The sequence below is a fragment of the Symphodus melops genome (assembly GCF_947650265.1).
Source record: "Symphodus melops genome assembly, chromosome: 8".
NCBI classification, from domain to species: Eukaryota; Metazoa; Chordata; class Actinopteri; order Labriformes; family Labridae; genus Symphodus; species Symphodus melops.
This window is the reverse complement of record NC_136698.1, coordinates 3315354-3331332: the sequence shown is the minus strand read 5'-3', so window position 1 is coordinate 3331332 and position 15979 is coordinate 3315354. Positions and strand designations below refer to the sequence as shown.

The 15979-nt window shown below is 41.1% G+C and overlaps 1 protein-coding gene across 1 annotated transcript in view; it reads right to left on the bottom strand.

The window, feature by feature from the left end:
* LOC306827950 (BMP/retinoic acid-inducible neural-specific protein 3-like) overlaps positions 1–15528 on the bottom strand; it is a 57502-nt gene extending 41974 nt beyond the window's left edge. Inside the window, exons 1-2 of the mRNA XM_079350090.1 lie at positions 14901–15528; positions 14286–14593 (exon numbers count right to left, since the gene is read on the bottom strand). Of these exons, the coding sequence (XP_079206216.1) occupies positions 14286–14539 (254 nt within the window). The 5' untranslated portion in view covers positions 14540–14593; positions 14901–15528. The remainder of the gene's footprint in view (positions 1–14285; positions 14594–14900) is intronic.
* Between the last annotated feature and the right edge of the window lie 451 nt (positions 15529–15979).

Here is a 15979-nt window from a genome sequence, read left to right as displayed (position 1 = left end):
CCGCTGCACATCTACCTGTCAGCCCTCCCCGGGAGCGAACCGGAGCGCTGTGCTCCAGGAGGTGAGACGCAGGAGCGCAAGGGGCCGTGCGATCAGAGCAGCCAAACCCCCCGCTACCTGTCCATCACAGCACAGGTGTCTCAGATCCATCACAGGTACAGGCAGCCGCAGGGCATCGCTCGGTGCCCAACATAACAAATCAGGAAATCAACCCAGCGTATAACCTGCTGATGCAGTTGAAACTGGTTTCCAAGCGTACCCATGTACAATGTGTCCTTTGAGTGCGACTGTGCAGGCTGGGCGAAAGTTAACCCCTCAAGGCGTGTTGACTGGCAACTATTGCAAGTAAATAAACCATCTTCAAATAAACTACACACTGAATGTTTTTAAAAGAAAAATCAGTTAGAAAGCAGACACATGAAAACTGTCCTCCTCTAGGTTAAATAATCATTTAGAAATATGCACTCCTGTCAGTAGTTTTTTTCTTTCCTTATTAACCCCCAGTGTTCTAGTTCTTGACTGAAGCTTTTATACTGAATGTGAGATATAAATGACATGAACAATTACACTCACCAGCCCACATGCACTTTTATTCAGACCAACCTCAATGCCATTATTCTTTGTGAAACACACGTGAGAGTGTCTATAGAGGCCCTCTGCACTGTGAAAAGAAAAGTCCCTGAGGCTAAGTGATCGCTGCTTTATAATTCTATTAAATAATTAAAGACCCCACGGGGGGCCAGGCCTTATGTTACATGTATGTATATATATATATATATATATATATATATACTGTATATATAAAAAAAAATTAATTAGGTTGCACTTCTGTATAGTCAATTTGAAATCTATTCGGACACAATAAAATCAAACGTCCTTCATGTGACTCACACAAGCCTTCTGTTTTTCTGCTTCTAAACTGTGGATTTTACTGTTTTTACTCCTTTATCATGGTTTTTACATTTATTTTAACTTGTTTATTGTTACATTTTATTTAAGTTTTTATTAGTTTACTAACATTTCTTTTATTTTTCCTATTTTTTTCAGTTGTATCGCTTTGATCCTTTTAATCCTTTTATTCCTTTCTCTTTTTGTCTTTACCTCTTTTTTACATTTCTGTTCCTTTGTATGCATTTTATGTTTTTATGTTTAAAAACGTCATAGATAAATAAAGTTGACTTGAATTTAGCTGTTTGACCACATCGTTAATAAGACCTTTTTTTTAGGTGTATTTTGTTGTCTTTATTTCAGAGATAGGACAGTAGATCGAGTCAGAAATCAGAGAGAGGTGTGATGAATAAAAGGAGCTACATGTGAGATTTGATCCTGGGCTGCCCACACTGAGGAACTACAGTACAGCCTTTGTACATGACGCGTGCAAAAACTACCCTTCTACCCCCCATGCAGAAGGAAATGTTTTTTAAAAAAAGTGTCAAGCAACATGTACTGAAAGGACCTTGTGAAATTAATGCATGATCATCTAAGAAATTAAACACTAATTACACTGACCACATCGCAGATAAAAATGGGGGGGAAAGTTAAACATTTTCCTCGACAGTTTACATGTGCATCAAAACACAAGAGTGCAAATATATGGTTTAAGTTTTTCTTCTGTCATTTGTTCGAATATGAACACTGCTCCATTTTTTTTTTTTTTTTTTTGCAGCTGGTGGCTCAGTTGTGCAAATGTTAATGTGGTGAGACATAATGCATTCTCATTTTTACTCATCATGAGAACATTTGAAAGTCACAGGAATAAAACTAAAGGGCAGACGAGAAAGCAGAAAAACCTTGATTTGTATTTGCAGGTGTTCTGAATATTTGCATTTTGTTACGTTGTTTCCAGCAGCGAGCTGATTGCCACTTAGGATGGTTTCCTTCATCTCCCATTTCCTCTCTCTTACTCAGAAACTGTATAATGACTCTACAGCAGTGAGGTCCACATCAATACTCAGCATGGACAGTCTAGTTTTAAACTGTGATTCATTCAGTCCAGGCATTTAGTGTTCACGTTTAAACCACAATGGGAAAGTCTCATTTGACTTCCAATCACATGTATTCAGCCTATTACATATTTGTCTTTAAATGAACATTAGATTTCTGTTTTATTTGGTGCGCATAGATTTAATAATCTCCTGGAGATTATTTTCATACACTCACCATGCGTATAATTGTTTTCCAGTTAAATCGGATAGAAAATGCAGTCCATCGGTCAGTATAACATAACGTCCGACTTAAAGCTGAAATTTAACTTCTAGTGGAGATATACCCTATGCAGCAGCGGGACTTAAGACCTGTTAGTGTTAGGGAATCACTTTTGGTCAAGGATTCAGCAAGAGTACGTTCAGCAAGTCGGGGTAGTATTTCAGGTCATACAAAAAGAAAACACAGCAATCACAACACTTCAAAGTAAAACCCAATGCTGATTGGACAAACCCACACTGAGCTGTCTGAAAGGCTTCGTTTTAGCATATGAGCCCTGTTTGAATATTACTGAAAAGCTCTCTGCATGTTGGCTTTGTTATACATGTGCATGTTTGCAGAGATATACAGAGGATATGTTCATAACATTTTAAAGAGTGACAGGCGTTTTTCCCGCCCTGATATAATGTATATGGTGATACCAGTTATAGCGTCTTTTGATGTGCTATTTTATTCCAAACACTTTTTTGCAAGGTCATCAGCTCTTGGCTGAGCGCCAACCAAGATTAGCGTGATATAGGTGGACAGAAACATAAACAACCCAGAGAATTATATATATTTTTTCTTACATAGTGTGAAATTATTCTGTGTTCTGGAACAGCTTGTAAATAAAGGTTGAAAACAGGTCGACATGACGCTCTCCTTCCTACACCAGGAGCTCTATTACAAACAAACCGTGGCTGTTTCAAGATTAATTCAGCTTTACTTACAATGTACAGTTTAAAGCTTAACCAAGGACAAGGACTGCAAATGAGTCACGTCTGAAAGTCCTATATACAGTACATTGCATGTGTTGCATTTTAATTAGATGTACCTATATGTTTAGTACCTGACAAATGAACTAGCTACATGAATGTCATACAAACAGGGCCCTGTGCACAGCCCTGTCAGTCCTTCTATGTTGCAGCAGGTGATGCAGAAAACATCCTCTAGACAGTAAATAAGAAGATTCATTCTTGTGTGTGGTGAATCCTCTCATTTGCTGTCAAACAAATACACATACACTATATTCAAAGAGTCAGCATTACAAACAGGGACACGTCTCAGATGATCATTGGAGCCATTCATGTCATTTCAAATGGAAAAAAAGTCACACATGCATTTGTTTGAAAAGAAAAAAATTACCATTGTTGTTGGTTTTTTTTTACAGAAGCCCTAAGTGAACATGAATACATGACTTGATAAAACATCATCTTTTTCTTCAAGATCTTGATCTCTTTATGTCATTTTCTGGAAATAACAGCGCTGGTTTTTACAAAAGTTAATTCCTCTGAAGAGACAGACAAATGAAATCTTCATCACAGAAACACGCAGCAGACAACAACTGAGTCAAGAGAACTGAAACGTACACATTATCACAAAGTTACAAATAAATACAGCAGATGCCTGTCCTCGTTGTGTTTCTGAAGTTTGCTGAAGTTCCTCTTTTTTATGTGGTGGAGTGCTCGAAATGGGTCTTGGTCTAAATATTCTCGAAACCTCTTGTTTAAGATTTTGTCTTGGAATTGAAAGTGTTTTTACTCTGTGTCTTGTCTCAGACTGCTCAGACTCCATATTTTAAATCAAGACCGGTCAAGACCGCTACTTCTCTGTCATGTGGTTATGGCAGCAACCTTCCCCTTGTTATATGGTCGAAGTGAATGACATACCTGCAGCACAAGCGGAGGATTTTTCATTGATTTTTATGGTCTTGGTCTTGTCACGGTCTCACCCTGCCTTGGTCTCGACTCAGTCTTGATCCCTAAATGACTCGGTCTCGTCTCGTTCTCTGGGCACTCTGGTCTCCGGTATGTCTTTGTCTTGATTAATGTGGTATTTAACTACTACACTATCTGTTTGTTCTTAAGACAGAAAATTCAATATTGGTCTTACCATGTCAGACAGTGATTGTTTTTCTTATCTTGAAAAAGGCCCAAAAAAGAACACAATGTTGGGTTTTGTAGCTAGGTTACCCCAGATACCAAAATAACCTGCTGTGCAAAACAGTTGCTTGATGTAGACTCAAAGTTATTTCAAGGACCTCCCCGAAGAGAATTGTGCAAAATGGGAGAAAAGTCCTTCATGCTTCATTTAATAAGATAAACCAAATTACATTTATTTGGGAGACCTTGTAAGCAAACTGCAGCTGTTCTGCTGTTCTCTATGAAACATATGTCTTCGCTGCAGTTTCCTTATTCTCTTTCTTTAATCTGATGTGACATTGATCCTTCTCTATATGCAGAAAAGATTCAAGGAAAATTAAGAATTACAAAGAAAAAGGCTTTCCGTTTGAGTGACATCAAAAGGGGATTCTACACAGGCCGTTTGTTGGCGAGCATCTTCCTGAAAGGCACCTTCAGAGAGGCTCACATCAACTTTGTTAACGGAGCTACTTATGATCCAGACTTAACGAAAGTAAAGCTCGAGCTCGAGCGCGGAGTTAAGATGGAGGAAGAAAAAGATGGAGAGTCCAACTTCATCTGGTTTTCCACCCACCACGAGACAAACACAAACAAAGGCGAGATCAGGCTGCAGGAAGAGAGCGTAATGATGTGCTTAATAGCTGCTGGTTGTGAACGCTTCATGAAATTGCCGCCAACAGTTTTTCCAGCAACATCAAACAAACATCAGACCATTAATTTGTGAAAATCCTATTAAACCTGCAGAGAGCTTGTATAAACACGACAACATACTGCTTTCTGCTCACTTTTCTTCATCAGGCCTTTCATGTTTCTGAGAGTTACTCGAGTACACTTCAAACGCATGATTAACAGCTACCACCGTGACCACTGCAACAAACATAAAACTCCTGTAAAGGGATTAAGACTAAGTGCTTTGGTGATTCTAAAAGGTGAAAAGAGAAAGCAACATAAGCCACCCTTTTGAGGAGTAACTGTAGTATGTTAGTCCCAAACAGGATGTCTTTTAGGCAGAGGCGATTCCAGAGTCTGTTGGGGCCCATGGCAAAAAAATTCACAGGGGGTCCAAACCAGCATTTGCAACAATTTTTATTTTATTTACTAAGCTCTCATCATTTCAAAATAAAAGTACAAAAAACATGAAAAACCTTGTCAATAAAATGTTTTGTTAGCAAAAGTTGTGTTATTCAAATTGCTCTCCCCAATATTCAGGGCTAGACAAGCAACATTCAAGATTTTTATGTCGAGTATATGACAAATAAAAATCTTGAATCTCAGTCATTTACTAGTATATGAATGAGTGTTGTCACATGGGGCCCACTTAGGGAGATTCTCTACCGTCATTGTTTTTTAACCCTTGGGGGGGTTAACATGTGCAGCACCCCTGCTTTCAAGATAACTTGATACAGATATCAGACATGTAGCTGCAGGAGCAGGGAATCAAACCTCCAACCTTCAAGTTGAGGCGAGTTATTAAACTGATTCGAATCCATCCGCCAAGTGTGAAAATAATCAGAAGTATTACCAAAAATGGAAAGTAGTTTTTGTTTTCATTGTACATTTTCATACACTGACCATTTGGGCAAGCTATCCCCCATGTCTTCAGCTACACTTTTTGTTGAAGCTTTAAATATAGTTTATAAATTTCAAAGGGGTGTCAATCATCCAGACTAAAGAGGGAAATAAAGTGGACAAACATAATAAGCAAATGGACCAGCTCTTGCCTCAAAGAACAACTGTATGAGACACAACACAACCTTTAGTCTCCAGTCAGTAGTTGTCTGTGACCAGTCATCCATCGTGACCTCCTCCCAACTAGTTTGGAGTTGATACTTTGACTTTTGCTCTTCTCTATTTACTTTACGAACCCACTAATGCGCACACTGTTTGCTGTTGGAGCGCCCTTATTCTTTTGCTACTGTTGCCAAAATGAAGATAAAAAGTCCATTTGTGTTTGTGCATGTGTTGAGATTCTTTGCAAGAAGAGCAGACATATCCCACTCAGATGATACACTTTACAGCTATTTGCCGTAAACGGTCACTTACATTTCCCTGCCTCCACTTGCTTGCTTGTATTTCCAAACCAAATCTGTGTTACTGCTTTACAGCATTTTAAATGAAACCTTTGTTCTCGACAGTTGTTATTTCTCTTTCCGTCTCTTTGCCTCTGAGCAATGCTGTGGCACTTTCATTCATAGTGCCAGAAAAGACAAACTACAGCGTGCAATTTCACAATTTACCATGTTTCAACCGTCTGAGGCATTCAGAGTCAGGCCAATTTTGTAAAAAAAAAAATTGTGGGATACCGCATGGCGGGAAAAAAGAAAAGAAAACAGCTCAGATGCTTTTTGAGGGTGTGTTTTCTTAAAAAAGAAATCGCATTATTGATTTGTGGCATAAATAACACTGCACCTCTGATAACAGGAAGCAAGAGCAAGTCAGAGCATGATTGGCTGACACGAAGACTGCTGATCTCTTTTGTATTGCAATTTGTCACAGCACTGTTGACAAGAGACTCCACTGCACTCATGAAACAAGAACAGCTTTGAATCACATTGTGTACATAATGAGTCACTGTTAATTCAACTTCACGAGCAAACACACGCATGCAGACAAACACACAGGCCTAGAAGACAGAAGAGCCACCCGTTACACTTAATCCTGAACCCTGTGTCACAGTGGCGCTCTGTTGATGACACGCTTGCATGGGTAACTGCACACAATGTGTCATCACATACGTGTAGCACATTCAGGTTTACTCGGTTATTAAGAAGTGCCAGCTTCATTTTTTATCACACTTGGATAAAAACTGCTCAAGTGTTAAGATTTGTTTCCTTATCTGGTTGTTCTTCATTGCTAAGACTGAAGCTCTGTACAGTATATATATGTATATATATGTATATATATATATATATATATATGTATATATATATATATATATATATATATATATATATATATATATATATATATATATATATATATATATATATAATAACACATGGCTCAGTTGGTAGAGTCAGTCGTCTTTGAATTGGAGGCTCAGCGGCTCAATCCTCAACTCCTGCAGCCATATATATATATCCTCATCATGTAAAACACTTATTTAGAGTCCTTCTGTTTTACTGTGTTTGATTTGAGCAGCACTCGTTGGCCCTTCCACTTTGTCTCTCCTTTTGTTGTTGTTTTACAAATATCTTCATTTTCAAAAATGTCGTAATAAATAACTTTAATTAACCAAAAGCAGCTGTTTAAATTGCTTCCCTTTCCCCACACGAGCTGGGTCGTAACAGATGTGTCCTTGGGCACCTTAACTTAAGTTACTTCTGACGGTGCCTCTGCCATCAGTGTGTGAATGCACTCTACAAGCTCGAGTCCATTTGTACGCATGGACAAATCACCCATCCCATTTGAGCGGACTTTGGTTGCATGCAGGTAAAACAGCTTGTGTAAAAGTGGGCAGAATGATTCAGACCTCCAAGAACCAACAGGGTGTTGGAGAACAATATGTTCTACTTTCCATGTCTCAGTATACAACATCAGCCTTAGGATGAGAAAGTCTTGGCAAAGATTGGTTGCTTGTAAATCTACATTTAAAGTCCTGAATTATAAGCCATAGCTTCTAGGAGCTGAACTGTTACCAGACTACAGCTTAAAGGTTTAATGATTACATCGACAAGACGAGTTTAGAGCACACTCCACTTCTGTGACAGTAGCTCAGTTTGCAGGGACTTGGGTGGGGAAAAAAGAGAATCGCAGGTTCAAGTCCCGGTGTGGACCAAATCTGGAATTTGTTCCGGCTGGAGGTGCCAGTTCACCTCCTGATCACTGCCGAGGTGCCCTTGAGCCAGCCCCCTCACAATGTCCACAGGATCCTGTTTGTGCACGTGCCCTCGCAGGATGAATCAAGTACATCTTAAGGTTGAACTGTGTCTATGCAGAATGTTGTTCAGAGTCTCTCTGGATGGATCAGACAAAACATTCATCATTTTCTTTCTTTATTATTTTACACAAAAGTGTGATATAGCTATTGATGAATTTTATAGCCTGAGAGCAATTGATTCAAATGAAACTAAAAACCACAGAGGTGATCAGAATCGTTCCACAAAGAGCTGTGGGTGAAAGTGCTACGAGACATTTCTTCACGCTCTTTAGGTTTAAACTTCAGGTTTTAAATATTGATTTGAATTTTCAATGTATTAAGACCTTGTTGCCAGAAGACACAATTCGATTTCTAGAGTTTTCTTCTGCACATTTGTGAAGTAGTCAAATACTTTTGTTGGTATCAATGCCTTTCCCATCACTCTTACATTTTTGATTTGCTACTTTAAATGAACTGAGGACATTAATCACTCATGATACTTGCTCTAAAGCTGGATAAGCTGAGTGCCTTCTCAGGCATTTTTTCTTCTTCTTCCTTTTCCTATCTACAAAGTAGAATGATGTTGCAAATAGTTCATGGTGTAAGCACCTTATTCACATCTACATGTAAGTCTCCTCTTCAAGGATAAACCATAAAGAAAACCTCCGCAGCTGGTATGAAATCCCCCAATACTAGTAGTGCAGACCATCCGTACAAAATACATTCAAACCCTCGTGCGGAGTTTCTCTTTCAGAAAAGCTGCCTCCATGGACCTCTGGCCCTGATAACTCCCCCATCACACACTTGTCAGAAAGCATAAGCTCGGTGCTGGATGAAGTCCTCGTCACTGCCATGGCTGCTGGTGAGCGGCGAGGAAGAGGCCTGCTCTTGCTTGTGTCCCGGGGACGCATTCACCCTCTGACTGGAGGACGACACACTCGTCTCCACCACGAGTCTCTCTCATCGAACAAGCCGCTTGTTCATTCAAGAGAGAGAACAGCAGCTCGATGAAAGCTGTGTCCAAATGCTCTCACTGGGTCTGTACTGCAGAAAAAAATCTTTACAGTAATAATTTCCAGACACTAATATATTGATAAAAGCAAACGAGAACCGCAGAGAGGATCAACAGCAAGCCTCCACCTGCAAAATGCTTTCCACATTGTGAGCAACAAGGTCAGATTTGATCTGCTTACGTACGTGCAGAAAAGTGGAGCAGGAGAGAGGAAGCGCTGGAAGGTGTTCTGAATTGAACTCTTTCAAAATCTATCACAGAAATGACTCGAGTGGATATGTTTTTGGTGACGTCATTCCAAGAAGAATGTTAAAATACCTTATATTGGAAAATCTTTCTCAGACTCGGACTGGGTGGATTCCGGATTTTGATAGCACTGATAGGATTTTTATCAATCCTCAAGTTGTTACAGTCTAAGAAAGTGAGACGCCCGCTGCACACAAGATGAGGATTTTTCTGTGACATGTGTCATTCCCTCTGTCCTGGTTAGTGTGGTCTTGTGTACAACGCTCCTTGGACTACTACCACACTCTCATCCTTACATGTTTAACATGAGGAGGGCCACTCCACAAGGTTTCTTTGGCTTCTTCTGCACGCTTCTTTATGACGTTATGTTGTCAGTTTGACTTTATCATGTTCAGTTCCAGACCATGACCCTTTACTTCTCATCATTCCCACCTCACCTACACATTTCCTGTCTCTACCCGTCTCTTTCTCTTTTCAATAAAGGTAACAATGCATTCTACAAAAGCTTTTTTTTAAATTGTACAACATACTGCATCATCTCTGCTACAGTCTACAACATCGCTGGCTTCATTGTAATGGGTGCAGGGCATTTTGACATTATCGTCCTTAATGCTCTTTTCTCTTCCCTCCATTGCTTCATACACTCCATGCCCATTTATATCCCATTTTATAATCTCTGCTAAATGTGTTTTCCCATTTAAAGCATTCAAAACAGAATATCACAAAACCATAAACATGAGACGGATGAAGAACATTAGGATCTATCTCTCCGAATCCAAATGACCCGATTACATGCTACAGCACAGGTACTGTAACGCCATGGCACAGCATTCCCCCTATACCCTCTGCAAACATGTTTGCATATAATTGAAACACTAATCACTCTATAATTACACGAGGCAACACCTTACATCAAATGAAGTCAATGTAATAGCTTGTGGTGCTGACAGGCAGGGAAGAGAGGAGAAACACGGGAGATGAGGCGTGATGGAAAAGTTATGGCCCATGAAGAAGAAGAAAGGAGGAGCTGACATTTTGACTAATATGCTTCTGTCGGTGAGAACGGCTCGACTACATGAGAGCAAACCACGGAGTGAGAGCTTCTCACGTTCACAGAAATGATTTCACACGACCACAAGCTTTTCAATTATTCAGTGAAACATACCTTTGTTCATTTTTACACACGTTTGCACAGCAGTAACTATAAGCACAAATATCTTGACTCTGAAGTCATGCTGTCGGTGTGAGTAAGAGGTGAAAAGAAATCATGAAATGTTTCATGTGTGTCTTTTTCAGATATACACTATCTAGTGGATAAAAAAGTAGAAAAAAAAATCGACCCTCAAAGCAACGAGACAAAGGATGAAAATGTGTTTTCAATTCGCCCTTTTTCCTAAACACTCACCAGCTGAATTGTTCCTGTGATTAATCACAGAGGAAGTAATTGTCTTAAGTGTTCTGTTTTTTTTTTGTTTTAAATCCACTGAAATCATCTCCCATTATTGCATTTGATCGGTCCTTAAGTCGAGAAAACCTCTTTCAGAGGATTTGGAGTAAAAAAAAAAAAATCTGATTGTACAAAGCACTGCTGTTATTCTTTAAGCTTTTTAATCTGACCTGTTAAAGCAGTCCACACAGAGGACGTAGGGTTGCTGGTGTAAATTAAAAAAAAAAATCACGTCCTTTACTTGGAATAACATGCCATTATTTTTTTAATATTCATTGTAATTAGGTATCGCCACAAGCTGTTCTGGTTCAATGAGCTACCAGCAGGGGGGGATAAAGCTCCTGTTCCCTCGTATTTCCCCTCCACTGTACAGTAGTCCTCCAGTCCTCCCCCTCATGTGCGACTCCCTCTCCCCCTGCCCCCTGACGGGAAAGGCCAACTGAGCTCTGGAGAATATTTATGAGCGAGGGAGAGCAATTGGTTTGAGATCATTCGACGAGGAAGGGGGGGAGGGAGAGGGGGGGGGGGGGGGGGGGGGGGGGGCAGCGAGGCGTAGGGGGAGAGAAAAGAGAAAATGTGAGATGCACATGGAGATAAAGGCAGAGGCAGAGGTTGCATTGTATTTAATCTTCTTTTAACCTAGTGGTTAATTAAAAGTAATTACTCATTGCTATGCCTCAGTGTCAATCTCTGTGTGCGCTAGAATACATGAATTTAAAGTACTGCTATTGTATTTGCTGCAGGAACGAAAACTCTGCACAAGCATCTAGAAAGAATCCAAGTCGAGGACTTTTTGTCTCCCTCGTCCTACAAGACGCCAGTTTTGGTTTTGGATTGAGGAGCTGAACACATTGGAGTGATGATTCAAGTGGCTGTATCAAGACTTTTACTGAGCCATAAAGGACTGAGATGTGGCCTGCAAGCAGCTGAAGAGTGTTGCTGATCAATTCCAAAGACTCAAAGATTACTTTGTCTGCCTTTCAAAATTTACGAGTCTGTTTTTGAAGGAAAAAAAGAAAAAAAAGAAACTGCAGCTCCATTGCATTTGGAAGGCTCTTGTGATCTCTTCTCAGTTAACTGGCATCCTCGACTGCTCGGTGATGGATGACAGAGCTCTGAGTGCGAGATATTTAAAGACTGACAAGAGTTGTTTTTGAAAGGCAAGGAAAGCAAATTACAATGTGAGAGCATTTTTTGACATGGAGAAATTGTGCGGAATTTTGCTCCATGTTTGTGAACTTTTAGTGACAAATAGTGTGCTTATGGTTATGCTTTGGATGAGACTGGAAAGGCCAGAGACGCTCAAGGGGAGAGGAGGGTTATAGACTTGTCAGGTTTGCATTTCTGGATATTTGCTGATGGAGGTCAAATGAAGTCACGCTGTAGGTAAAAGAGAGATTTGATTTTTTTGAAATGGAAGAAGTCAGACAATGCCCTTGTGAGTCTTTGCAATGCAAACCAGTGTAAATATCTGTTAGATCTTCATGCCAAGGCTGAGTTGGTGAAGACAGAAAGGATAAAAGGGGAGGTATATAGAGACATCCGGAGAGACGGAGAGAAGAGGCGAGCGCGGGAGGAAGTGATGGATGCGGGGAAGCCAACAGCGTTACATTCTCTATCTTTGCCTGGCATTGTCACCCCTGTCAGCTGCTAAATGCCAGTGTCACTCAAACCTGTGTTCAGCTGGCATCGGCCCCTCCACTGCAGGGGCCGGCGACGCTCCGACAGCATCGCTCTCATCAAGGAGTATCAAAACACTTACCTGGCAGCAACACACACACATACACACACACACACACGCTCACTCATGCATGCACAGGCAGTCGCTGTGACGTCAAAGACTTCTTGTTGTTGTTCACGTCTGAAAACTCTGAAAACTTTGGTTAAAATCAGAAATCCTGCACGGCACTTTGGTTCCACTTCTTCAAGGTTCTGCTAAATAATAACAATAATTCTAAGCTTTTAGAGCACCATGAAGACCCCCCCCCCCCCACCGGGTCCCCTTTGTGGGTCACACTGTCTTTTAAACAGATACTGAACCATGGCTTGGAAGTATTTTCTCAGTCTCAAAGTTTCACCGTTTGTTTAAAATAAACAGAAGAGGCGTTTGTATCCTGAAGAGAGTTAAACTCAGAGGGGCACAAACACACACCCACACTTGCATAGTCACAGAGTAAATCAAATGAAGTGAGGTAGGCCTGCTGGGTGAAGTTAAAGTTTGCAGCTGTTACACCTTAAATGTGCTTTTATTCCGAAATGTATTTTGGAGACGAGCTACACCTGGGCTTGTGTTGCACAGAGGAGTTTGTCTGGTTCACAATCTGTGGGTTGTATTCGGAGGGACAGAGGGAATGTGGGAAGACGCACAACCATTATTCAGGTTAACAACAACAACAACAAAAACACTTTTAATTGTTATGAAGATAAGGAAAAGCTGCTGCTACGTGTCTTTGCTAGTGATTCTTGCTGGATATGCAGGTCTTTAAAGAAATGGGATCTATCAGCTCTGACATGGATGAGTTGTCACAGACGTTGGTTAGGATCGTCTCCTAAATCAACTGTTTGCTTTACACACGATCCTGCAGTCAGAGTGTCGTAAGCTGTCCATTCCTTTATTGTAGTGATGAGTTAACAATCTACTGTAGTCCATTTTTTTTATTTAAAAAAAGAATATCAAATATCCTCATCCCTGAATCAATCAAACTGTAAAGTCTGTCTTTCATGACATTTGCACTTATAAGCAGTTGTGTGAAATGACACAAATGGCATCCTCTCCCTTTAAGATGGATCAGAATAGCAAATTTGATGTTATTTAAAAAAAAATACTACTTTGAAACAGTAAATGTAATCTATTTAAAGCGCTGTATATGATTGACAGCCACCTAATATCGTCTGAATTAATGCTGGGAGATTTCATTTTTGAAATGCTCCCGTTTTAATTCCATCCTTTTGTCTTCAAGAAAAGAAAAGAAAATGTCAAGACGAATGTTATCGAATCAGACTCACTCTGCCGCGTCTAAGCACACAGCCTCTATACTTCACACCACACACGATACCAAAGCCTTCCTGTCTACCCACTGTCACACATCAACTGGCTCAGTCAGATATCTGTTATGTCCCGCTGCTTTGCAGAAGCCCTCCCGCGGTATCTCCACTTTGAGTTCCCACTGATACGCAGCATTCAGGAGGTTTGTATCATACTCAAACCATATGTCTCTGCTTCCCACTAAAAAAGGAAGCAGCCAGTCGCACCCAAAGAAGCTTGCATCTTTACAGAGCACATAGAGAGCTTTGATTTGTATGCAAAACTGCAGTAAGTAAGTAATCGTCTCAGCGCTTCATCCTACAGTTTGCCACCGACTAAAAATGCATCCTTTATACTCTGAGAAACGTATTGTGTGAGCTCACTCCTTTTCTTTCAGGAAGATGCAAACATTCTGCTTTTTCCTGCAGGCAATGCCACAAAAATCAACATTAAATTTTATCTAAATCAAATGAATCTTTTAGGGTTTGCTCTTTTGCATCGGGTAAACGTTTTGGATTTTAGCAAGCAACTTCCCTCACATGCATCTCAGCCAGACAGTTCACACAGCCCTGACCCTGCAGCTGTTCACTCACCTGTATATCTTGTACTTTGTGGTGAATCCTTGCTGGTAGCGCTCTGTGAAATCAACAAACTCCTGCGAATTGTGAAAGGGACCCTTGTCCGACAGGAGCCAGCCCAGGGGCCCAGTGGAGCCGCTGAATCCGGCCCCTGCAGGGTCCGCCGCCCAGGCCCCTTCTGACACCCAGCTCTGGAGCAGGCTTAATGTTAACCACTTCCATAAAAACATGAGGGCCGTCAGTCTAACGGAGATGCACGGGCCACTCATGCTGCTTCCCCCTGCCCCGGTGACTCTTCATTCTCCACCCACACTGGATGAGTCCTGGAGGAAGGAAAAGGGAGGAAAGGGAGAGAGGGGTTAAAAAAAGGGTAGACCCAGAAAAGAGGAAGGTGGAAATTCTGGTTTGAACATGAGATGGATGAAGATGAACTCAGGGCTGCATTTTTTAAGAATTCATGGGATCATAAATCATGCAAGTATTGGCACTATTTTAGAGGTATAGACAGTGCAATTAATGAACACGTTTTAAGAGAATATCCTGTGTTTGCATCAGCAAATTCAGACATTAGAAAGGCTTCAATATAGTAAATTATTACATCTGTGTTTTCGATTTGATGTTTGTTGTTACCTTATTCTGTAAGTACTGTCTGCGGCTGGTCGGAATAAGTCTCCTCAAAATCCTCAGATAGGACCGTAAAGTTTGCTTCGCCTCGGCGCACACACAGGGCGGCATTGGAAACAGGACTTAGTTTAAGATTATCGCCCCAAATGCAAACAGACGTGCAATTAGCGGCCGAGCAACTTGAGCAAAATAGAAGATGACGCCCGACCTCCTCAGAGTGCGCTCCTCTCTTTTCCTTTCTTCTTTTTCAGAGCTGCATATTTCCAGCTGAGAGCTTCCCAACGACGCGCAGGAGGAACTGTACAGTAGGTCCAATCAGGCGCAGTGAGTCGCGGTAGACGCGCTGCTTCAAGAGCGCACAGGGTCAAAGCTTCCAGGTGGGCAAATGATTTCAGAACATGAGCATGTTATTCATTCTTAAGACGCGCAGGGGCTCAAATGTGCTCCCGCGCGTGGACGTGTCGCTGTAGCTGCTGTCCTCTAACTCATTGCTGCTCTTTATTGGAGTTGCGCGCTCGGGGCGCATGCAAGGCGCACAGAGAGACGCTGGAGCTGCTGACAGTGCCTGGACTCCCAGCGCATGGAAATGTGTGAATGGCATTCGCAGCATCTCTCGCTCTCTCTCTCTCTCTCTCGCTCTACCCTCTTCTCTCTCCTCTACCATTCCGCCGCAATTTAATTTATTCCAGCAGCGAGCACACTCCCGGTTGGCTGAGACGAAGAACAGGAGGAATATAGAGAGAGAGTAGGAGGTGTTCGAGGGGGTGTGTGTGTGTGTGTGTGTGTGGGGGGGGAGATGAGGAATGGTCGGAGGATACTGATGTGCCAGAGTCAGATGATCCCTCGTGTTAGAAATTGTGTAAAGATTAAAGGCAGGCTGGTATAAAAGGGGAAACATGGGGAACCAGGGTAGGAAGGACTTCCTAAACTTTAGTAAGTCGACTTGTTTAAAATTGACGGCCATATATTACTCTGGATAGTGTTAAAATATCTGCTAATATTTAAAATTTAACATAAAAAAAAAATTGACAGCCCACATTTTCCACAAATTTCAAACCACCTAAGAACATTTAAAGGCAAAATAA